The sequence below is a fragment of the Trachurus japonicus genome, chromosome 16 (genome assembly GCF_045865225.1).
Source record: "Trachurus japonicus isolate A0001 chromosome 16, Traja_1.0".
NCBI lineage: Eukaryota > Metazoa > Chordata > Actinopteri > Carangiformes > Carangidae > Trachurus > Trachurus japonicus.
Genome location: NC_140922.1, coordinates 10,635,352 through 10,660,584, shown reverse-complemented (window position 1 = coordinate 10,660,584; position 25,233 = coordinate 10,635,352). Strand labels below are relative to the sequence as shown.

Below are 25,233 nucleotides of genomic sequence, written 5' to 3'. Positions count from 1 at the left end.
GTCTTTGCACCACGCCTCATTATGCTGAGGAAATGTTGCTGCTCTAGTGAGATGAGCTCATCAATGCCTGAATGTTACAGACTAATTATCTGTCTCTCAAACTCACTATTCACACTCACTAGCTGTAGTGTTACTTCACTTTAATTTAATTGTAGTAACCACACGGGCCGCGTTTAATGTATACAGGCAAACTCGTGGTGTGTCTTGCGGGTATATTAACGGTAAACTAATTTGCTTAATGTCTTCTTGTAGTTACAGTACCATTAGTGCTCTCTGTCAATATGTCATCTCTGACCGATTGTGATGAGGGGTGGGGTGTGTGTGTGTGTGCGTGTGTGTGTGTGTGGGGAGGGGGGTGGGGGGCAGGTGGATCTTACCTGTGGCAATTCAGCAGATAGCAGGTGTCTGATGCGTAAACAGAGAAGGAGGGGAGATGAAGGAGGGTGGGGGATGGGAAGGAGGAGAGGAGCAACAGGTGGAGGGGAGAGGTGGGATGGGTGGAGTGAGGGATGTATTTAAGACGTTGTCCTGCTCATCCTCCACATCCATCCATCGCCATCGCCTTCTCTCTCTGCACCAGACCAAGAGGCCAGCACTCCACCTTCACCCAGGTAAGGAGCAAACTCAGGAGGATGCAGGGAACAGATTTAAACACTGGGAACTGTGTCTCAGCATCTCTCAGACTATTTGTGCTCTCAAAAGTTGATTTTTACTCCTGCAGCTGATAAGTGATGTTGTCTGAAGGCGCCTGTCCGTTAAAATTCCCTGTGCAAATCGACGACAGAGACAGGAAAGGCTTTCTGTTTATTCACTGATAACTTGAGGAACCTCCATTTATCTTGTTATCTGGACAACAGCTAGATAAAGCTTGACAAAAAAAGTCATTATGATGAGTGTTTTTTTTTATGCTGTTGATTCATGACAGCTTGGAGCATTGTGTCCACGAGAAGAGGCCGATGTAGGAAGTGACTGACAGCCAGGAAAAGTCCTCACAGTTCAGAGGTGATGCAGGTTCAGGAAAGGCAAGGACTTACACTTGTCACCGGTGTTCTCTACCATCCTGCAAAGCTAAAGTAAAAGCCGGCTCGGGTTGCTTCTCTGTGTCCCGGTTACATCTCCTCCACTGGTTCAGCTGTTTTACCAGCTTAGAGTTTCAGTCTTATCAGCTGGCTCACATGTCCGGCTGCTGACTACGTCCTGACTCCCACAGGTCCCTTTCACCGGGGCAAAGCAACAAACAGATTGAGGATAGGTTTATCTGCAGCAGCATCTTATCAGGACCACTGGCAGGGAGGAAACACTCCTGATGAGTGAGAGCAAACTTGACTCCCAGGGCCGTGCAGGGTTTCTGACTCTGCTGTCACTGGATAGATATGGATAGATGCCATCAGTTTGTAGCTACAGTATGTGTTATGTGCCATGTGTTTTTCTTCAGTCCTTATCTGTGTGCCTGTCTGTCAGCAAGTCTGGCATTGAGTGTCCAAGAGAGAAACAGGGTGTGTGCGTGCATTTGTGTATGAGAGCAACAAAGAAGCTTTAACCTGTATTGATTTGCAGCAGACTGGTCCTCCATGCTTGATTAAGCAGATTCTGCAGGCAGAAGTACATGGGCTCTTGCTTTCTCCTCCTCAGTCTCTTCTTTTCTTCTATCCTCCTCCAGAATGTCTTTGCCCAACTCAGAGAACGCCTCCACCCTGGAGAGCGCCATGCAGCTCATGATCCAGACCTTTCATAAGTACTCTGGAAATGAGGGGGACAAATACACACTGAGCAGGGCTGAGCTCAAAGAGATGCTCACCACAGAGCTTGGTAACTACCTTGGGGTAAGGATGCGCATGTAAACACTTACTGATACAAAATGCTCACGCAAGTTTCACATGTATAAAATAGATCTGGCCCTAACTTGTCTTTTGAATCCTCACACATACAGAATGCCCAGGATAAGGAGGCCGTGGATAAGGTAATGGGAGACCTGGACTCCAACAACGACGGGGAGGTAGATTTCACCGAGTTCATCATCCTGGTCGGAGCCCTTACCGTAGCCTGCAACGACTTCTTTCTGGAGTACAACGATAAGCCGGAGAAGAAGAAGTGAACGCCCTCAGGACAAGGTGCAGGGAGGACCTTGTGGGTTTGCAGGACAGGACAGGACAGGGTGTCCATCTCTCCTGTCTGAGACAGTTTAGACGGGAGAGAAGAACATCCTGTCATGCACTCCGCATGCACACACACACGCACACACAGATGTAATAGTCATCCGAGATGTAAATGGTGGATGTTTATGTGTTAATCTGCAGTGTCCCATCAATCCACTACAAACTGTGTTCATTGCAATGTGAAAATCTGGAGAGTTTAAGTCAGTTTCAACACCTGTCATTGTTGAATATGTGAATACATCTCTCTTTCCTGTTCTACTCATGTATTTTGTAACACACTCAAACAAAAGGAATTCCCCCCTGGAAAGAATAAATGTGACGTTTACTCAAAAAACACAATGTCAGTTGTACTTTATTACAGCAGAGAGGAGTAAAGACATATGATGAACACCAGGTGGCAGCAAATGGTGCTCAGATGAGTCCTGTGGATCTGACGGAGGTTTATTCCATTATCTTTAAATTGCTTTAGGGCAGATGGTTGTAGATTTGAGACATTACTGTTACTGTTTTTTCAATCAGTGGCAATATATCAATGTTATAATATTCATTGAACAAACACGAGGCTGCTGTTAACATCATAGTCTTGTTTTGCATCGTAAGAGATTTTATGAACAGGTAGTTTTCCTGTTTTTACAGCAGTATAATGAGAGCTTGAAGTGACCTTGGCTGGGCCCTACACCCATGATTGTTTAAAAGCCCTGCTTCCTAAGAGAGAAATATGCAGTATGTGAGTCTGTCGGCATGTGTGTGTGTAGGAAAGGAAAGGAAATAACCAGCCCCAATATTAGAAAGCCAGGAAACGTTTCTTTCTTTCATGCCATCCTGTGGTGTAAGATTAATGGGAAGTTTGTGTAAGACAGTAGGGTACAGACTATAGGTTATGTGTATGTGCGTGTGTGTGTGTGTGTGTGTGTGTGTGTGTGTAAGAGAACGAGAGAGAGAGTAAAACATGGAGAACAGACACTTTCTCTGATTAATCTGAACCTACAACCTTTATTGGACTGGTTAAGGTGTGCACAGGAGCAGATTTGAGAGCCAGGAAGGAGAAGGTGAGAGATATGGGAGGATAATGAGAGAGGAAGTGAGAAGAGAGGAAGGAGTGTGGAAAGGTCAGAGAGGGAAAGAGAGAGAGAGAGAGAGAGAGACAGACAGAGAGAGAGAGAAGAGGGTGGACAGCAGCACTTTGGCCATGTGGAGCCGTGCGGCCTACAGTTTTCACAGGTCTCTGATAGGCTTTTCACACTTGTTCTGGGATCTGCTGGGGGATCCCCTCGGGTAATCCCGTCCTCCAGAGACAGAAAGACAGACAGAGACACACACACACACACACACACACACACACACACACACTGCTCCTAGTCCAGTACTGAGCTGAGCTGCAGACTTGGCCACTTGACTGTAAAAAGCCAGGGAAACTCACAGCGAGTGACAGTGACCGAGGATTAGACAGCAGTTTTTCAGAGATTTCTAGTGGCTTTCCTATGCAGTAACAACACTAACAGTCCTTTGTCTTGGCCTATCCTGCTTTATTCCACCTCACTATCTGGATTGTGCCTGCTCTTGTGAAGGTCTCATTATCCAGTTTTGCCTGTCACACACCTTTATATTATTTAGCATCATGTATTGCCATTTCCTTTTTTTTCTCCTCCCATTATTTTGTAGCTATTTATTGCCTGATACCACTGTTTTAGTGTTGGTTATGTCTCTCTTGTTTATTGAAAAAATTCTGTGTGCACCTGAAAGAGGCATTTTTTTAATATATATATAGATATATATCTATATATATATCTCACTTGGTTGTCAGGACACCTGGGAGGATTGTGGAAATAAGATAAATCGGTCATTCCACGATAAAAAGGGAAAACTGACCTAATGAGGAGGCGTCCAAAGGATGTAGGTTATCATTATTCTAATTGGACGACATGTCAGAAATGTGTTTGTCCATGGAAGACCAGATAAGGGGGAGAGAACTGGAGAGAGGTTGGCAGAGATTATTAGAAAGGGTGTGTGGGGATGGGACACACACAAACACACACACACACACACCACACCACACACGCACACACAAACACACACCACACATGTGCACGCACGCACACTCACACACAGTATGCTCTCCTGCACATTGTAACTGACAGATGTGATAATGGATTAGGGGAAGGGGCTCACTCACATGTATACATATGCTCTTAACATTACATACATGAACAGAATCCAGTGCAGAGGAGAGGAGAGGAGAGGAGAGGAGAGGAGAGGAGAGGAGAGGAGAGGAGAGGAGAGGAGAGGAGAGGAGAGGAGAGGAGAGGAGAGGAGAGGAGAGGAGAGGAGGGGAGGAACAGGTGAGACGTTGTCTTACTCTGATCTGATAATCACAGCAATGACAGAAAAGAAGCAGTTGTGAAATTACATATTAATACACAGAATAGCTTAATTTCCAAGATAACACCCCCATCCTATACGACCAATATATTTTGATTTACATGTAACTTTTTTTTTCCAGCACTGATCTTTGCCGCAGACATCTGGGTAATCTGCCTGGGAGGAATCATATTCCACTGACCATCCAACAGGAAGTCCTATCCACCATCTTGGCTCAGATTCCTCAATTTCTCACGAGCTCAGCTCATCTCACTGCAGCTGTGCACTCTGGCACAGCAGGCGGCTGCTGTGCTTTACCTACTGTGCACAACTCTCTAAGCAAAAAGACTGTCCATGCATAATCTATTACTTTACCCCTTTTGACTTTCTTCTAATAATGCATCCTGGCTCTTTCTTTGTCATAAATACGCTCTATGTATTTTCCTTCACAATCTGTTGCTTGTACACATATTGTGTTAGTGTGCGCATCACAGGCTGTGTAATTTTTCACATTCTTGTTATATCTAGACAATCATACAACACACCGTAGCCTCTCTACCAGCAACAGACCCTTGCATGAGCTAACACATAGAGAAATCTTAATAATATATACTCAATGCTATACTGTGGTAAGCAGCTATGCTATGATAAAATATACTGAATCAGTTCACTGATGTAGTGGATTTCTGAAAAAATAAAATAAAATGAATGCATAAGAACCTTGATATAAACCTCCCCTCCCTTTCTGATTAGCTCTTAGTGACATCAGTCAATATTGTGAATGAGTAATGTCATAGTTGAAGGCGGGCATGTCATGTGTCAATTAAGCAGTCAGCAGCAGGCAGAAAGTGTCGATTGGCTGGCGTAAGGTTCGACAAGGAGTAAATCATAGCATCCTCGTTCCCTGACTGGCTGAAGAGGAGATCAGGGAGGGACGTTTCCACCAGACAGGGGAGGTCGGTCCTTTAAACATCTGGACAAAAAACATCTGCAGGTAAGAGTATGATGGTGTTTTTCCTTTTTCTTCATACAAGAAAAACAGTTCGTTGCAAAAAACGTTACTAGAAAGGTAATGGGTGTGATTGCTGATCAGGTCCAGTTCTGGTTCCAGTTCCATAGACACAATAAAACCCAGACCCGCCCCCTCCCCCCCCTCCGTCCCCACTTCTGGCCCTTGTCCTGCTGTGCTGATTGGTCGGGGAGGGGGGCTGTCTGTTAGCGTGTTCGTGGTCGGGGTTGGGGGGTGGTCAGCCTGGCGAGCTGTTGATGGTCTTGACTGTGTAATTCTGGAAGAGCGGCTGCAGGAACATGCCCATCGTGCCGAACACGCACACAAACACAAAGATCCACAGGAAGAGGCGGTCGATCACCATGGCAACGTACTTCCAGTCTTCGCTCACCTGTGGATGGGGATGAAACAAAAGAGAGAGAGAAGGGGTGGGGGGGGGTGGGGAGGATTGACGTGGGATGGGGTGAGGAGAAAAAAAAATCAAGGTGAGCACAATCAACACTCCAACACATCCTGTCTCTATCTACCTCGCTGCCTCTGACTGTGCTGAGGGTTAATGGAGGTGAAGGGTTAATGTGAGCGGAGACGTCTTCTGCCACAAAGCGCTGATGAGGTCTGGCACGAGTCAAGGAGGAGGAGAAGGACACGGGAGACGAGAGAGAGAGAGTGATGGAGGGCAGAGAGACGGAGGGTGTGCTGACACTGTAACCCCGGTGATGATGACTTGGGGAGGAAGGGGGGAGGGCTGAGGCAGGGGAAGGGGAAGGGAGGGGAGGGGGGATTTTCAAGCGGTCGGCATGGCGACGGGGTGGTAACTATGGCGATGATGGACAGAATTACAGAGGATTGTTAATTCCCGTGTCAGTTTCTTTTCACTCCAGAAGAGGAGCCCGGTCTCCTAAGATGCCTTGAAGGAAAAGCGATAAATAATGCCGCCCTCACCCCGTCGTCTGGGCTCCTTCATTCCATCGCTTGCCTCTTCTTACGCCTTCTCTATGCACACGTCACGCCGCTGCTATAATTACATGTCTGTGTTGAATATTCAGACGGCTACGATTGCATCACCAGATCTGTCTTCCTTTCCTGTGCTCTGGTGTAGTCCCTCATGCGTTTCAGATGGCAGAGCTAAACGACACGGCTGCACAGCTCTGTCATGACCATAATAACATGATACGGTACTGAGACGACAGATCTGTGCTGCTCACAACGCCTTTTATGATTGCTAACATATTCCCATAAAAGGAGCTGATTTATGGTATGATGTTATCCACCCGTGGACAAGATAATATTTTATTCTAATGAGGAGAAGAGCCTGAGCGACACGTTGGCAGGCTGGTAGCATCAACAAATCTGTTTATTGGTATTGAAGTGTATGGTGGTAAGAAATTGCAGGATGTACTGGCAGCATTTCCAGTATGACACATGTTTTGCTTTGTTTTTGTGTAGTGTGTTTAAATTAAAGCGTAAAAATGTCATCCATTCATGTGCTTAATGTGCTCAGTTAAGTCTTTTCATTGAAAATAAACAGAAGCTGTGAGGCCTTACAACCAAAACAACAAGGTAAAAGAGAGCTTTGCAGCTAAAGGTTGCAAAAACTCAATCTATAGATAAACTACAGAGTCAAGGTACAGCTCTGTGTGGGGTTATGATTGTAACCACAGTCAACAAAACAAAGTTATTGCTACTTATATTTAAATAAAATAGAAATTATTTCTATAATCTTAAAAAAAAACCTTCACTTACATTTTTATGTGTTTATGTTATATAATAATTTAATTTTTTTTTAAAAGCCAATATTATTGTTACCTCTTTCCAAGTGTCAATTTCATCCTCAACCTAAAAGGTCTAGTATTGGTTGGGATCCTGATGAGCAACACGACTTATTAATTATTTATTAATTAATATTAACACTGAAATGGGAGTAGAGAGTAAATGTACAATGTACAGTAATACTCACACTCTGATCATCATCCTCGCTCTTCATGTGGTTGGCAATGAAGCGTACTCCTTCCACAGCCTCCTCAAAGCCTGGACAGGCTTGAGCCAGCAGAGCCTGAGTCAGAGCAGGACCTCCCGCTGTCTGCTGCCCCCTCGGCAGGTTTCCTGAGCCCCCCTCCCGGCCCTCCCTCACCCTGTTCAGCCCATCCATGGATCCACCTCCTGCACCCCCCAGATCCCCTCCAAACTGTTTCACAGACGCTCGGTTCACATAGCAGGTACAGGGGTCACTGTCCTCTTTGCCGAACACCCCTGTGGAGGTTGCCCCTCCGTTCCCGCCGGCACTGCCCAGCCCGAGACCCACCATCAAGGCCCCCGCCTCCCCGCTCCGCCCGCCCTCTTTCTGCTCCTGGGCCCTCCTTCTCTGGCGTAGCCTCTGACGCTCGCAGCTGTTCCTCGGCTGGCGCATAAAGAGCAGGGCAGGAAGCTTGTTGAGGAACACCAGTTTAACCCAGGGGGGCATTGTGTGTGTGGTGGGCGAGCGGTGGTGCACGTTGAGCACACACACGCTGGTGACGATGGAGAAGGTGACCAGGACCATAGTGAACATCAGGTACTTCCCCACCAGAGGGACGTCCAGCGAGGTGGGCGGTACGATCTTGGAGATCAGGAGCAGGAACACGGTGAGCGCCAGCAGCACCGAGATGCAGAGCGTCATTTTCTCTCCGCAGTCTGAGGGCAGGTAGAAGACCAGGATGGCCAGAGAGGTGATGAGGACGCAGGGGATGATGAGATTGATGGTGTAGAAAAGAGGCTTCCTGCGGATGATGAAGTCATACGTTATGTCCACGTACGTGGGGTCGGCCGGGTTCTCGTTTCTCCTGCCTGGAAGGGCGATGATGTCCCACTCCCCGCTGGGCGTGAAGTCGTCCATGCTGGCCACGTCCGTACGCAGCACCAGATCGATCTCGGTGCGGTCGTAGGTCCAGGAGCGGAAACGCAGGGTGCAGTTCTGCTGGTCGAACGGGAAGTGCTTGACCTCGATCTTACAGGCTGACTTATAGATGGCCGGGGGCAACCAGAAGATGCTGCCGTCGTAGGAGACCACCGCGTTAGAGTAGAACGACACCTCGTACACCCCGTCGGCACTGAGAGACGCGGTGAGAGAGAGGGAGAGGACACAAAAACAGAAACCTTTATATGGTGATTTTATTATTAACAACTTTGTAAACATAAAGTATAATGAGAGGCCACATTTCCCCTGAATCTCATGAACTGTGGGACATGACAAAGCTCGTTACACATTCATCCCAGACCTCTAGGACACACAAGTACGCACATACCAACGCACAAAAACAGAGATAGAGAGGTTATGATGTTACGACTCTGAGGTGTCTCAGGGCAGCAGGGTCACACACACACACACACACACACACACACACTTGCTTATAAAACACAAGGAGCAAGGTAGCAGGATCGAATGAACGCTCAGTCTAGACAGGAAGCAGCTCCCAGGTCACACAGGGTCAAGTTAAAGAGCTCAAATTAGGCACCTTGATCAGAAGCCCGCTGACAGCATTAAAGCTGTGGATTGAATTTCCATTTAACTGAAGATTTTAGCAAAAGCACTAATTAATTATGGCTAATGGTGTAGGATATGACACACACAAGAGGATCATTCATCATTTCTGACTGTATTTTCAGAGCTGACCCACCTACTCAAGAAGACTTTCAAGTACTTTCCTGCTGATTTGGTTGTGAAATCAAATTGAGACCTGAGTGCCGCCATACGCAGAGATAATCCTCATGTTTAAGTGAGTGACAGGAGCTGGAAGCAATGGAGAAGACTTGGAGGAGAGCTCGTCGAACTGGGGTATGTGGGATTAACGGGATCATTTTATCCAAAGTCTGGTGGGTCAGGGATCTTTTAATCTTTAGTAAAGTAAAGACGGAGGTAGGGAAAGAGGAGAAGGCCAGACAGATCACTGCACTCTGATGAGCTGATTTACATACAGTATAGGCTGACACTCAGTTTCCATTACATTAAGACACACTTAATGTCCTCGAGCATACAAGCAAATTCTAATTACAAAGAGTTTTGTGTTATACAACACATCCCAGTCAAACACAATGAATTACAGTGTAGATAAAATGATTTATATTATTATTATTATTTAAAATATATATTTTTTAATATTTCATTTATTATTTTACATATATATGATTTAGCAAAACTTACACCATATAGCTGATTGTAACCATTTCATCCAGACTGATCAGTCATTATCAGTTATTTAAAGGTAATTTGATTAGATTTGCACCACTTCAATACAACTCTGCCTCGGGAGGGTCCTGCATTATGACCTCATCCTTTGCTCCTGCCTTGTTAGAGACTGGTCCCACTGTCAAAATATAGTTTTAAGACTTTAATTAAAAACTAGATTTATAATTTATGCCGTTCTCCCATGCTGCATATTCCTAAGGAAATTGGTTGGTTGGTTAATTAAATTACCACAAAGTTTGGGATTTGGTTTCTGAGTTTCTGTATCCAATGGGATCTTGAAGGTAAAAGGGTGCACACTCATTGTACACAGAGCGTCTACGCTGTAGGCAGGACCTGTCGGTGGCAGAGTCAGAACTTAGAGCTGTGTGTTTTAGTTTGGAGAAAGGGAGCATTTTGCTTCTGCCTGTGTGAATTCATCTGTATCTGCAAATGTATTTGCTGTACATGTACAGCAAGCATACATATATATCTCCTGAGAATTGGAGATACTATAATGAAACAGCATTGTGCTTTCAGTGGGCATATACAGTACAGTCGTATCACACAGTTTATTTATCTTCAGGTATTTAATTCATGTTTTTGACTTGGATTCAATGGCAGCTGCATCACAGCAACAGGGAGTTGTCTTTAAACTATTGTCGGTTAAACATGAGGATTGTTTCAGTGTGTGTTTTTGTTATGCATGTGTTGGAGCATGCGTGTTTCCCCCGAGCCTGTGGGTGTCAGTGTGTGTGTCTCCTAGGAGCCCTCTGAGGTGAGGACAGGAGGGTGAGTGAGTGACTCACTTGTTGTAGAGCACTACGTCAGGCAGCCAGATGTGTTTTGAGGGCAGCCTGACCTTCATCATTCCATCAAACTCCTCAGGGACCCAAGTCAGACGATAGTCCTGCCACTCCTGAGGGCCAATAAGAAAACACAGAGCTTAGTCACTCATCGGCCAATCACACAACAGCAAAGAAAAGACATCTTGTCAGGAGCAGCGAGGAGAAAGTCTCTCTGCCCATCTTTTTGTCCGTCTGCCAGTCAGTCGGTGGTCAATACAACGCATCAGAGGCCACGTAAGCCTGGGGAACATCCTGTGCTGTCTGTCCTCCCTGCGCTTACATCATACTTTTAACTTTAAGCCAAAGAGAGAGAGAGATACAGAGATACGGGGAGAGAGACAGAGAGAGGTAGAGAAGAGCTCGCATCAACCCTGACCCTGAATGGTCTTTTAAACACACCCAGCCACAAACCAATCAGCCTGATTAAAACGGCGTCTACACTAAGGCTGTTTCCGTATGTGCGTGTGTGCATGTGTGTGTGTCTCCATGTCCCCTGTGTAACCTTGCGTAAAAGACCAGCATTATCTTGTTCTGTATGTCGTGTGTCAGTCGTCGACACTGCCCCACCTCAGCCTCCCTGACCTGTAACAGCGTCTCCTGTCTGGCTCTCCTACGTTACAGCCATGTCCGAGCTGTAAAGCCCATGCTAGGTCGTCTGCAGTAACTGTGATGCATTATGGTCATTATGGTCTGTCTTGGCTCGGGACAGTTGTCCTTGGCTCCCCTGCTTACAGACGGCCAGGAATCCATACAGCACTGATGGCCATTCTACGCTCCGTTACATGTCATAAATCCTAACTTGCTCAGGTGCAAGTGTGTGTGCATGTGTGTGGGTGGGGGTGGGGGGCCGTGTGTATCTGTGTGTGAACAATGAGATAGAAAAAAGTATGAAGCTATACACAATCCAATCGAGAAGGCAGCGTCCATGATGATGACACAGGAGGTCATTCAGGGAACTCTTAATTTATAGATCTAAATTTACATCCAAATTGAACACATGCCTGTGTAATCTGCTCACACACCTGCACCTGAAAGGAAGCACATATGTTGCCGATGTGTGTGGGTGGACGCATTTGTATAACTTATGTGTGTAAATCCGTCCAACTACATGTTAAAGGCCTCAGCTGTAACCACTACAAAGAGCCAGCCATGTAGAAGAGGGTCACAGTTCAGTCAGAGTCACATTATTCCCAGGTTTCACAGGGTGAGGTCATGGTAGATCACAAAATCGGCAGAGAAAAAAGGGCTGTGTGCAACGAGCGTGTGTTATCATCACTTATCTGTGCTTCGGATGTAAAAAGAAGAAAAAAAAAAAAGAAAAAAGGAAAAAGATAAAAAGAGAGAACAAACCCTGATTCTTCGCTCATAAATTTCAACTCGCTGCTCATATTTTTCCTGTCAGATTTTGGGTTTTCGAGGCCGTGCGTGGTTTGATGTCTCTCTCACTGTCTGACACTTCACCAGTCTTGTCAGATCTCAGAGGCGCTGCTCCACTTGAGGCGTAGGAGGTGGGGAGTGGGTGTGGGGTGGGGGGGGGGGGGATTGAGACTCTACCAGCCGCAGAACCAGTGAAACGTGGAACACAAAGCTGCATCTTTCCCCTCCACTAACTGGACCACTGCTCATATGCTGTGGTCTACTGGTATAATAACACTATGGCATCGGTTTTTTTCCCTCTCACTGTACTGTGACTACCATTCAGGTCCCGTGTGATTTGTGATTCACTTCCACTGACCCGGCTGTCACACTGTGAAAACTCAGGCGAAAAAGTCTAAAATTAAATCTTTTAGTCACTGTTTGGTCTATGTTCTAATAATTTCTCTGCCTTGGTTTCTCTGTCTGTGTGTGGCAGGTTGTTTACTGCAATATGCTGAGATGGTAAGATGAGGAGAAGAGTGAGAAGTCTCACCTGTGTTAGCCAGACGTTAGTGGTCATCACCTGCTCTCTTTCATGCTGTGGAGGAAGAAGACATTACAAACTGTGAATCATTGTTACAGCACTTCACAACGTGTGAGTGACAGATTTCCTAACACAAAGTGGTATAACAGGGAGGCAGCGAGGCCAGGATATCCTGATTCGGAGTCCCTATAGGCTGAGTCGTGCTTCAAAAACAATGGAGCCAACACTTTGTAATATGCAACTTGATAGGATCATTCATTAAAGCCTTCCTGCTTGGTTAATGCAAATGCCTTTCAAACTCCATGTCCCAGTTTGTAATACAGACACACACAAAAAAAAACACTGACGTCTTCAAGCCAAGATAACCCTGATTATGTCATCAGGATTAATTTCTCAGACTTTAGAAAGCTCTTCCAGAGCCAAAGTAGAATTATTCACTGTTTTCAACAGCTGAGTCGTACTCAACATAATGAGTAAACTGAATGTTAAATGTAAACAAACCTTAAAATCAGAGTGCGAATTATACAATGACAATTGGGGGGGTCAACATTTTACACAGCGCGCAGTACAGCGCAGACGCGTGCTTGAGTTAACAGAAGTCTTACAGTATCTTGCTTGTTCAATGAAATGTCTACAGTCTGTAGATGATGATAAACCAAATTTTACACAATTTTACAGTTCATGCGGCACATAATGTACCACACAAACAATTTTTGTAGTCACCAACAAAATATTCTAGATCTAAACTGCCGAAATTCAGACCCATGCACACACACCCTAGCAAAGACAATTAAATGGTTTAGTCCACTAGGGGTGTCTGAAATTTTACTACAAGCATCTTCCTGGCATGACTATGGAAATACTGTATATTGTAGTATTTATGATTACTAATAAGAAAGATACATGTTTCAACCCCCCCTATCTGTTACTTGTACCTCTTTTAGGGGGGTTGAAGTCGTAATTAGTAATTCGCACTATGCTTAAAATGTTACAATATGTAACCATTTCACATTAACATTTCTAAAAAATGAATAAACCTATAATATATAGAGAGAAATAAGTGATTATTACTGTAACATGTTTTAATAATGTACGAGTCATTCGGTTGTCATTCAGTGACCTCATATCCACTATACTCATTGTTCAGTGTTGTGTTTTGCCAGCAAGAATTTCATCTAATTTTAAGACACATGTACTTTTTACACATTGATTATTTTCAACTCTATGTTTTAACCAGATGAGAATGATTTTCCCACTGGAAGTCTGAATCCTGGAGGCCAGGAAAATGGTGGTCAGCTCAGCTCTTAGCAAAGTGAACGTGCTTTCTATGGGTGTTTCAAAAAGTTTAAACCCCCCTCTGTTTATGGAGAGGAGGACACCTTTGCTGATAACTTGGCTGCTGATAAAAACCTCCTGAATGTTTGGTTCACAAGTTCATCAGAGAAATAACCAAAACAAATGTTAGCAGCTATCTCAGCTCCAAATCCTTCCCTCACGTCTCGTGTTCACTGCCTTTTGTTATTGTTTTGATTCAGAGATGCCAAAGTTATAGTAATGTGTATTCTTTATTTGAATATTACACTTTTATGCTAATTTTTCTTTTTTAGTCCACAACATACAGGGAGAAATACTTCACAATTTACTACTTATTACATTTGTCTCTAAACCTACTGTTCACTTTGCATTGCCTCATTAAAACCCCTAACATAATATAAAATAGATATAAGCTAGCTACTGTACAACATTAAAATGCTGCTTACATGTTACTGCATAAATAATGATAATCTAAGTACAATATGTAACAATGTAACACAGGAGCAGTTTATGGATGCATAGTGAGCAGTGTAATTGTAATACATTCAGGACACCTCCCACTACATGATTTTGTTTAAGCAACACAGACACAACTAAACACCTTTATACGTACACACACATAAACACACATTTAGGTGACATAAACAAATACCAACACACAGCTGACAAAAAACAGCAAACATGACAAATGGAGAAAAAAAATAAAGCAAAATAGATTTTAAAAAATGAACTACAGATTTAATTTAAGAGGTCGCAGTGTGTTGTTGGCTGTGTTAATACTAATGTTGTGTGTAAGAATGGCTTTGAAACGTTAGTAATGGAGGAACTGGTCCCTCCCGATTAGCATATTGAACGATGGTGAGGGAGATGAGTGATTATCTTTTGTTGCCATGATGGAAAGTAGACAGGGACGCTGTGCCAAATTGGTGTGTACTTACACGGTGCTAGTGATGATTTAGTGATTCTATTGGTTTTCCACGCGGATGTTAGAGCTGAGGCGGTTGTGTTGTTCTTTCACTAATTCAGTTTCTTGATTGATTGATTGATTGGGAAGCTCTGCCACTGAGGCGGTAATACATTGATTTTGTTCTCATTCTGGACATGGTTTATTGTAGTTGCCAAGAATTGGAAGAGAAAGTATTGTCTAATTTGGTTTAATATCTTTATTCAAATGGAAGATCTTAACTTTTATAACCTTTCTTATGTGTTTTCAGTATGCAAACTTATCAAAAATGCCCACCCCCCCAATCAAACCTCAGGTGTGATGAACTGTCCTCTTGGTGTGAAAGGTACGCTCAGATTCAAACACACACTCCAAGACGTTTGCACACTCACCACACTGATGAGTTGGGCCAACGACACCATCAGCTGCACAGTAACCAGCTCGGAGCCATTAGTCGCAGGACGGATCAGTTTGTTGTAGTGGGCTGGGTTTAGGAGATGCTCCACCAGCCGCTCCTCTGTGTCTGCCCCGAGGCCGCCTGTAATGAGAACACATTATCATCATCGTCATCTGCCTCTATATGGAGTCACAGCCATCTGTGTCTCTCTTGGCATCAGTTAAAAAGAGTTTTTATCGTATCGAATTGGCCTTTACTGTACAAACATGCAGGGAGCGGGGCATCAGTGGTGCTGTTGATTTTCTCTGTTTGGCCACTGCCCTCACTCCCAGCTTTGAGAGCTACATGGCTATCCATGTGTATTGAGATTGCAAAGCCTTTGAACCATGGCATTACTCATCACTGCCGGCTGGAGCACGTCAGCGCAGCTCGATACACACTTCTTACAAGATCTGACATCACAAGAATGAGTCAACCAGTCTGAACATCTCTATCGCTATCCTCTCTGTCTCTACCGCTCTCTTCATGCCTCTGCTCTGTCTCCATCTATTCTCCTCTGCCGTGTTGCATCCCCAGTCCCACCTCACCCCACCCCCACTGCCAGTCTTTTGTGGCTCTCAGTTATTTTCACTCCATCTCTCACTTCCCTTCCCCTGTCTCTTCTCCCCCGCCCCATCCCTCCATCCCTCCATCCCTCCTGTCCACCGTCACTCCATCTGTAGTCATATCTGTGTGAGTGGTCGAGTTTGGGCAGAGCTGTCACAACACCACATGCAGGCGAGGAGGCGTTTGACTGAGAGACACGATGCATAGAGAAAAAACAACTGTTCTGCACTTCCTCCTCCTCCTTCCTCTTCACCCCCTGCCTCTCCGACATCTGTTTGCTCCTGTGCTGCATCTTTTTGCTCTCACAACTGCCTCACACTTTCCCACTGATGATAAACACAGGCTGCTTAATGTTAACTTAATTGTACCACCAGCACTATTTTTCTAACATGGTATTTTAAAGGCTGTTAGAAGGGCAGGAAAACAGACATGGAAAATGATATGTTGGTGAAAGCTAAACTGTGGTCCATACAGTATACACGTAATACAGACGTTAACAGTAACTATACAAAACAAAGGAATAATATGAAATATAAAGACAGGAATACATCCTAATCACCTTTATCACACTTAAAACACATCATCTGCAAAAAAAAAAAAAGATCAAGAAATGACCAGACTAAATAAAGAGTTACACTGGTTCCAGCTTCTCAAATCCATTTTTTTTCTGCTCTATGTCATGGTAAACTATCTTTGGATGTTAGATTACAAAGAAATCATTTGAGTTTTTAGAAAATATTGATCTGCATGTTTCTCATGTTAGAAATCAAACAATTGAGAATATAATTGACAGACTGAAAGATCAACCCAAGTCAATAACTATCAGCTCCAAAAGTAGAGCAGGTATGTTTGAGAGGAAACAACGTTTGGATTTGTCTCGTTAGTGAGGTAAACATTGAAATAGTGATTTAGTTGGACAATGAAAAACAAACTCTGCAAACCACTAATTCTGTGTCTGAAGCCGAGTGTGTTTCCAAGCTCCTCTCTGACATGCTACCCTCCTCCTCTTTCCCTGAAGTGCTGCTGTGTTCACTGAGCAGGAATGATGGCCTCTGTCTCTGGATCAATGAGGACTCTCTTCATTCCTGTAAACTCAACACGTAATTCCTCGCTCTCCATCTATTCTTTTGTAATCTCCTGCTCTTTCCTGTGTCCATTCTCTCCCATCTCATTTTCTTCTACACTTTCTCCATCTTTCCATCATCCACGCTGGTCTATGTTTTCCTTTTCCTTCCCCTGCCTCCCCCATCTCTCCTCCCTGTTATCTCCATCTCTCTGTTGCTGACAGCCACTGACCATTTATTGCCCCTTTCCCTCGCTTATCCACCATCATCAATACACTGCCTGTCAGCGCATGTGTGTAGCGCTCTGGTTGTTTATGGTGCACAAGCTCTGGCTCCCGTTTTTACATCTGTATGTTCATGTGTCTTTTTGTGTGCACGTATTCATGAGGGAAATAAGCATCACTGTCTGTGTCTGAGCCTTATGAGTAATGTATATCAGTCCCAGAAGCACAAGGCAATAACACTGTCGGATGAGACAGGAAGCTAATATGCTTCCCTTAAATAATGATGGAGCAGAAAACATCCATATTTTTGTCAGCCGTGTTCATAATGTAAATGGTAGTTTCATGCCCTCGCTAACGAGACAACAATTTATACAAAGCGATCGTCAGTTATGATCCATCTTCTTTGAAAACGCAGCTCATGAGAGGAGTGCTCTCATGATATTGCTTTTTATATATGCATCAAGCATCTCAAAAGAAAAAAAGGCGATTTGATGCAGGGTGTCTGCTCTGAAGCTCACCACACTGACCCCAGCGCCTTGAACACAACCCTCCAACAGGTGAAGGCTGATTCACGTTGATATGATATCTGTTGAGCATGAGGAGTAATTCAGTGGTTTTTCACTTGAGATGACTAAGCCCCTCTTTTTCCTTTTTTTCCCTTTTTTTTTTAAGGTGCTGGCACAAAGTTGGAGGCCAAACTGACGAAGCTGAATAAATGCCAAGGAACTCCTGAATACAATTATGTTACAACTGCAGTTCAGGATAATTGTCTCGATGACACTTCGTGAAACTTCTGGTTTTTATCTTTGAGCTTATAGCATGATACGACAAAACAGCTTCAACAGGCCAAAGAATAAGTGTCTTTTGTGTAGATGAAAGGATTCAGGTAGAGCTTTCTTCCCCACACAATATATGAATATGTTGAGATGCAGCATTTCTTAACATTTCCAGTATTTTCTCATGAAATACTGTTTTAACCCACTGTTATACATATTCATCTATACATTCTTTGAGATGGATTAAGAAAATCACACATTTAAACAACAAATTGCGCAGTCTTGTCTTGTATCTCACTGAATCATATTTTATTTTCAGCTCTACTACAACATTTGCACAGGCTCAGTATGAAAGTCCAAACTATATTTTACAGCACTGAGACAAATTAGAGATCCAGACAGAAAGCTGCAAGCTGCAAGCTGCAAGTCTATTCTGGTTTTTCCTTATCTCGAGAACAAGGCTGCAAAAATATCCACACTCTGATCGCTGCGCAAACATGTTATCAACTTGGCTGCTCATCTGCAACACTTATTAACGCTGCTAAACAAAGACGGATCTCTGCTCTTCGTACGTGGAGACGCTTTGTCTCCATGTACGACATTATGTCACGCTAAAGGCCGAGCTGAGTGGCTGAAGTGTTGCTAGTAGCTCAGGTTGTATACTGGTTTGTTTTCCAGTGCAAATATTGCAAACTTAATGTGACACTATGAATATTTCAGCAGGGCTCCCCATTAGACCCTGGAGCTAGGGAAGTTACACACCACCACGCACATGGAAACACACTGACACAGCACAGGAAGAGATGAGATGGCATGGCGGCCATGTTTACTCACATCTACATCCGTCTCTCTTTTTTTCCATCTATTGATCCTCACATTTTGGTGGAAGCAGCGTGCTTGATCAAATCGAATGATCAACTATTAAATTTTACACCATCTGTTGTTGGCAGTATACGACACGACTTAGAGACCAGAGTCCACACATGCTGTAGAGACAAATGTGGAGAAAATGAGGGCGAAGCGAGCGCTAAATTGAATTATCCCGCTAAGACTATTACAGTGATGATCTCTATTTATACAGCACGCTCAAATGAGAAAAGGTTGGAAAGTAGGATCGCTCTCTGCTCTTCCCTCAGTGCTCTACTAAAGAGGCTTTTTGGCTGCTGCTGGGAGCTTTTATGTTGAAATATTCTTCAATCAATAATGGAGGGATTCATTGATCTACTGGCAACACCCAATTGGCTCTGTAGTGTCCATAGAACTGAGATATTAATATTGATCCTCCATCCAGCCGCAATATCACATCACTCCAAAAGAAAAGAGAAGAAAAAAAGACAAAGACATCCCATAGTAGACTAACTGAGGACAGAAGCTTCACTGTTGCCAAATTCAACAAACACTGTGTTGAGAACAGAAAGGCCAGTTGAGTCTCTAGCAACTAATAAAGATGATAATGTACATTTCATGACAGTGACATGTTTTTATGCATGTTCTCCCTCTTTTTCATCTGTTGCATTGATGTATTCCTAAAGATCTTTTATAGATGCAAATGTTGCATATAGAAACTTAAAGAAAAAAGTGCATGCATGAAAAATGTAACTGTGATAAATGCATTAGGATATTATATAAGAAATAATTCTAATGTGTAAGATGCATTAAAATGAATATTTGCTGACTCCTTGTGTTTTATAGCTTGACACCTGAGATTAAAGCTGAAAGTTGTTTGCCTAAAAGAACATCTATAGAATTTATTAGTGTCTTGAGTTATTTTCAAATAAAACTGTGAATATTCACTGTGTTGGGACTTTTTGGATAGCACCTTAAGCTTTGCACTGATGCATTGAGCATTTATCTCAATATATGGCAACAGACCCATGAGTTATTCAATGAACTGACTAATCAATGACAGAAAATAATCAATAGTTGCAGCCCTGATAAATACTGAGATAATGATGAATTTGCTGAGGAGCTTACTCCAGATATCTTTGTACTGTTGCTGGATAGCAATAAATAATCAGTGTTATAAATAGCTTCATACCTACTGTCAGCTACAGTATAAACAGGCCACTCTGGGACGCCAAGTATCAAAATGCATGTAGTGGGCCAATGCACTGTTATTTATTATATCTATGATTCTTTCCCAACCACAGCCAGTAGCTCAAGGTTTGCAGTAATGCCTTATAATATGTGTAGCTACAAGTTTCCATTTAATATAAAGCTGCATCCCAGGTTTACATTATATTTTTAATATATAGTAAGTGTAAGACTGATATTTCCTCAGTGAAGCACTGGGACAAGATGATACAGGACACACTGTCAAACACTGTGGAAAATGTTTTGAAGTCACATCAGGGGAAATCAGGTGGACAGAAGAATCTGCAGTTGAAAAACCTCAGTGCACAGAAATCCTTATATTGAGAATATAAGGTATTGTGGTTTGTTTGTATTATTTACAACCCTGGCAGCAGCTGCATGAAAGACAGTACGGCTTTCTACCAGAGGCGCCTATTTCAGGGATTGTAATAAAACACATCACTTGAACTGCATTATGTCTCTCATAACAGCCATTATTTGGCTACTCATAAATCCTAAGGCCACATTATCACCAGCCTGAAGCCTGCCGCCTGAGAGTAATACAGTACGTGCACATGAGGAAGTCGTCGCCTGTCTACAGTAGACAGCAAAATCACGCTCTCTCTCTTATTTTTATTTCTCTCTGGTTTTGTTGTACTGTTAAAGGCAGCTGCAGGTAATTTCTACAGAGATGACAAGAAAGCTCATACATGACTTCATCAGGGGAGAGAGTGTGTTATCTTCAACATACCTTGAAAACACTTACATCAGAGCAACATACAGTAAGTGTTGCTCTGACGTAAGTATCTCAGTGTAAGTCCTTAATTTTTTTTTTCTTTTTTAAAATATTCTCAGACAAAGTCAAAATTAAAACTCTTAACTTTCCAAATGTCTCTTATCTCCCTCTTCCTCTCCACTGCTTAAGTTTCTATTAAACCTCTGTGCTCTCCCTCTGCTTCGCTCTAATCTCCAGGGCCACACACTGCTGTGTGCTGCTACTACTGCTGCACATTCATTCACACAAACACACTGACTCTCTCTCCCTCTCTCTATCTCTCTCTCACACACACACACACACACACACACACACACACACACACACACACACACACACACACAAATCACACATGAGAGCACACAGTTTTACACACGGAATCACACACATTCTCACATACAAACGCCGGCTTCTGTTTTGAGTCTGCTGTGCATTTCTAATCACAGATGCAGCCCCCTATTCGCTGATCTGATCCTGTTGCTGCTGTGTATTGGGAGTCGGTCCAAAGAGATAGAGACAGAGAAAATAGAGACAGAAAGTGACAGAAGGAGAGAGAGAGAGAAAGAGAGAGAGAGAGAGAGACAATAAGAGGGCTGTTGTAACCTGCAGGTTGAGATGCTGCAGAGTGCTGGAACGGTGCAGCAGGAAAGTGATGACAGGCCAAACTGACTGAGCAGAAGTTTCTAGACTGTGGCACTGCCAGAGACACGATTAGTTGATACTCTCTAAGTGTGGTCATATGGAGCAGGGGACTATGATTACAGTGCATATACATTTATGCATACACAGACACGGGATCCGTTTTAAGAAGCAGGTAATAAAAGTGTCGTAGTAAACGAATCCACATACACTTAATGTCCTTGGTGGATGGGACTATCACACGCCGTGCTCCATATCCTGTAACCCCTGCATCAGGTCAATCCAGCCACCCCAGACCTGTTTATTATGCATGGCCTGCTGGGGAAATGACAAGAGACATCCTCCTCACATAGCAGGATGGCCACATCCTCACGGCAGCGTCTCAGACAGGTGGTGAAATGTCCTTGAGTGTCCTTGCAGAGCCAGGAAATGCTGCTGACTCCTTTTTTTGGATGTTTGTGTATCTGTGTATGTTAAAGTCTTATGTAACGAAGCATTGTTATGGATTTGGAGGCGTCATACTTTTCTACATCTCAGTCGATCAATGCCAATATTTCCTCTGACACTGAATATTATTGTGTGTGTGTGTGTGTGTGTGTCTCCAGTCCACATCTCCTCTCTAGTAATTCACTTATATGTGAATGTGATATGAAGGTTACAAGCCGGGGGGCCACCATGGGCAAATGTGAACAAATGAGAATGCAAGAGATCATCATCTTCGTCTGAGTCTCTGCTTGTTTTTGTTGTGTTTTCTAAGAAGTCCTACGTAATTTTCAATTATTTATCTTACTTGCTCCCTTCCCTTGTAGGGAATCTATAAATTGTGCTATTACAAGCTCGTGCTCCAGGTGTGTGTGTGTGTGTGTGTGTGTATGACCACGTGCTCAGTGTGAGCATTTCTTCAAATATGTGTCTGTATGCATGTTTGTGTGTGGATTGAGTTTAGAGTCTCGGAGGATGATGCTAATCAGATTTTCTCCCTTAAGGGAAGATGACTCATTAGTACTCTGCTGCTTATGAAGCTCCTTCAAGTGATATTTCATGTTGGGAGCATTTTCTCTTTTAAAGCACATACCTCTGTTTGAACTCAGGAACCATCAACCCCCCAAACTCCCTGCTCTTGGTGCCAAATATTACGCACCATTAGGCACATAAATGATGCTCTACGAGCTTTCAATTCATGTTATTTGACTGTTATTTATATTATTTTCTCATTTAATTCATTCAAAAAATGTTACTCCTGTTCACTTTATATTTGTGATGTATGTTATGTGCTTTTGTTTACTATTTTTTTAATCTGCTGTCATATCTATGAAACACTTTGTGAATCAATTGCCAGATAAATGAATGGTTATATTAAATAAATCAAATACCAACTGTTAAAATGAAGTAGTGTGACATATTATGTGTGCTGTATTTGTGTCCATACTGTAGGCTCTACTTGTTTCTTGATAATAATCTGCAGCTGGTCATGAATATGCTGCTCTCTTATATCATGAACATATTTCTAAATGTTTTTGATGAGGTCATTAAAAGCTGCCATTTGTTATGAAAATAAAACGAGATATCTATAAAAAAAATCATGTTTGCTCTTGTGTGTGAGTGTGTGTTTATGTGTTTATGTGTGTGTGTGTGTGTGGACCCGGTGCTTGAAATGATAAATGGCAGGTTAATGCAGGTCAAAGTATTTGATCTTGCACTGTATGTCTTTGTGATAGCTCTTGGATGTATTGTGATGAACTGCGTGGTGTAAAGCTCTTCTCTCTCTGTGTGTGTGTCAGACAGAGGGAAAGCAGGAGCATGTTGTCGCCATGGGTGATGATGAACAGTTAGTCAATGCAAGGCAGATGGCCAGGCATGTGTGTGTGTGTGTGTGTGCGTGTGTGTGGATGGAGGTGTGTTAGTGTGTGTGTGGTTATGTATGTGCCACAACGCAGGAAGTGTCAAACAGTGTTTTTGCTCAGAGGCACTGAGCTGGCCTCTGCCCTGTCACTGCTATGGACTGGCGGAAAATATTAAGGCAGCTGTAATTCAACCAATCAGCTGATGTGTTTCCCACTGTGCTCGGAGCGAACCTCTTGTGTAAACACAAATTAACACCAAATCAGAGCCAACTTACGGAGGTAAAACATGTCCAAACGCCCTAATCGCTTTACACTTAACACATACCTCATTTGCTCCTGATGCAACAACAACAGTGCTGTAAATAAGACTCATCTACTTAATGGACTTCCTCTGCAAAGACAAAAAGAGCATTTATCTGGTATGGCAGGAGGCATTTGTGCTGTGCTGCTGGATGACACATCATTTGTCCTTTGATGACAGGATGTAGAAGTTGTTTTAGCTCAAAGTGCCTCTCATTAACCTGCCCACTCAATGCAGGACCTCAGTGTTAATGAGAGAGAGAGAGAGAGAGAGAGAGAGAGAGAGAGAGAGAGAGATGGTGGTGGTGGTGGTGGTGAGAGGTTTATGGGTGATAACATTTCTATCTCTGTATGTCTCTGTATGGCTGGATGTAGACAGAGCAGCTTGACTGCTACTGCTGCAATGGCCCTCCAGCTTTTTTTTTTTTTAGAGGAAGGTGAACAATGTCCTGTCTGTGGATTCACTTCCTTACCTGCTGTCCATGAAACCAATGCAAGTTACATTCAAGGGTTTTAAAATGAGGAAAATATCAATATGTGGCCCATTTGCCACTCCAAAATGTGGTTTCCTCTCAAACAAGCCCCCAAAATAAACAAACTACAGCAGCAGTCTTGTTGTGGTTTAGTCCTACCATACCTGTGCCACCTGGTGTTACTTTACAGAAAGGTCCCCAAAAACCTGCTATACTGTACTGGGTTCATTTAAAATACAAATACCTTCATTTAAAAGGATATGTCTTAGATTCCAGATGTGTAATGTGAAAATGCCTGCTACTGTTTCCACACTGTGCACATGTAATGTACAGAGTGGGTCATTTTTCCTCTACTACATCATTCCGTCGCGCTCGCTACTGCTGCTGCTGCTGCTGCTGTGAGAGAGACGGTGACACAGCAATGAAAGAGTCATTTTCTCCACAGCATCAAACCACTCCTTTTGTTTTCACACTCACTCCCTCGTTACTTTAACCAAACCTGTTCAGAATAGGTGTCGACGCACACACACATACACACACTCACAGAGAGAGAGAGAGAGAGAGAGACGCGCAGAAAAAGAGCGCATCGATGGAGCCATTAATAGACGGACAAGTTACTCACCTCCCGCAATGGCGAGCAGCGCCAGCGGCAGCAGCAGCAGCGGCGGCCAGCCGTCCATCATCGTACGTGCGTCCGAGCGCGCTCCGAGCCCGAAAGGTGTTCACCGGGATGGAGAGGCCACCACCACTCAAGCACACCCGCAGTGTTACTCTCTTCTTCCCCCTCCACACCTCCACACGACCCAGACCTCCCTTCCCTTCACTCTCTACCTGGCATGGTGACGTCAGGGCCCCTCCGTCTCGGTCCTCACTTCTTCGGTGGGGAAAAAAAAACTGTAAATAGGATCTCGGCGGGGGCCAGGTAAGCTCTGCTGCTGGGTTCGTGCGGGTGCTGGCTCGGCTGTCCGTGCTGAACACCGCTCAGTGATGCGGCGCGCGGGAGAGGCGGGGGCGGGGCGCGCAAGGAGCAGAGGGGGGGGGGGGGGTTGATCGTGGTGGTGGCGGAGGGGGTGATATGGCATACCTCTGAGGATCCACAGCTCAGCTAACGATGCCAGTGTCTTCCCCGCACTAACTCACACGTCACTATATAATATTCAGCGCTCTCAGGCACTAACAGAGTGTTTATTGTGCCCAGATGTGGCTTTATTAGCAGCTGTGTCAGAGGTTATTGCATCTTTTTTTCTTCTCCCTTTTATCTGCTTTATCTTTAATATCAGCCACAGGCCAAACAGTAGAATCTACCATGATACAATGGTGCTCATCATCAGGCAAC

The 25,233-nt window shown here is 43.8% G+C and overlaps 2 protein-coding genes across 2 annotated transcripts; one reads left to right on the top strand and one right to left on the bottom strand.

Moving 5' to 3' along the window:
• Nucleotides 1-474: 474 nt before the first annotated feature.
• s100t (S100 calcium binding protein T) lies at nt 475-2,463 on the top strand. Its single transcript, XM_085801269.1, has 3 exons — nt 475-611; nt 1,661-1,823; nt 1,931-2,463. The coding sequence occupies exons 2-3, from the start codon at nt 1,662-1,664 to the stop codon at nt 2,093-2,095; spliced, it is 327 nt and encodes a 108-aa protein (XP_085657395.1). The 5' UTR covers nt 475-611; nt 1,661; the 3' UTR covers nt 2,096-2,463.
• A 1,775-nt stretch (nt 2,464-4,238) lies between these two features.
• chrnb2 (cholinergic receptor, nicotinic, beta 2) lies at nt 4,239-24,869 on the bottom strand. The gene is made up of 6 exons (XM_085801268.1): nt 24,520-24,869; nt 15,119-15,264; nt 12,479-12,523; nt 10,531-10,640; nt 7,481-8,609; nt 4,239-5,914 (listed from the first exon to the last, which is right to left on the bottom strand). The coding sequence occupies exons 1-6, from the start codon at nt 24,578-24,580 to the stop codon at nt 5,762-5,764; spliced, it is 1,644 nt and encodes a 547-aa protein (XP_085657394.1). The 5' UTR covers nt 24,581-24,869; the 3' UTR covers nt 4,239-5,761.
• Nucleotides 24,870-25,233: the final 364 nt, after the last annotated feature.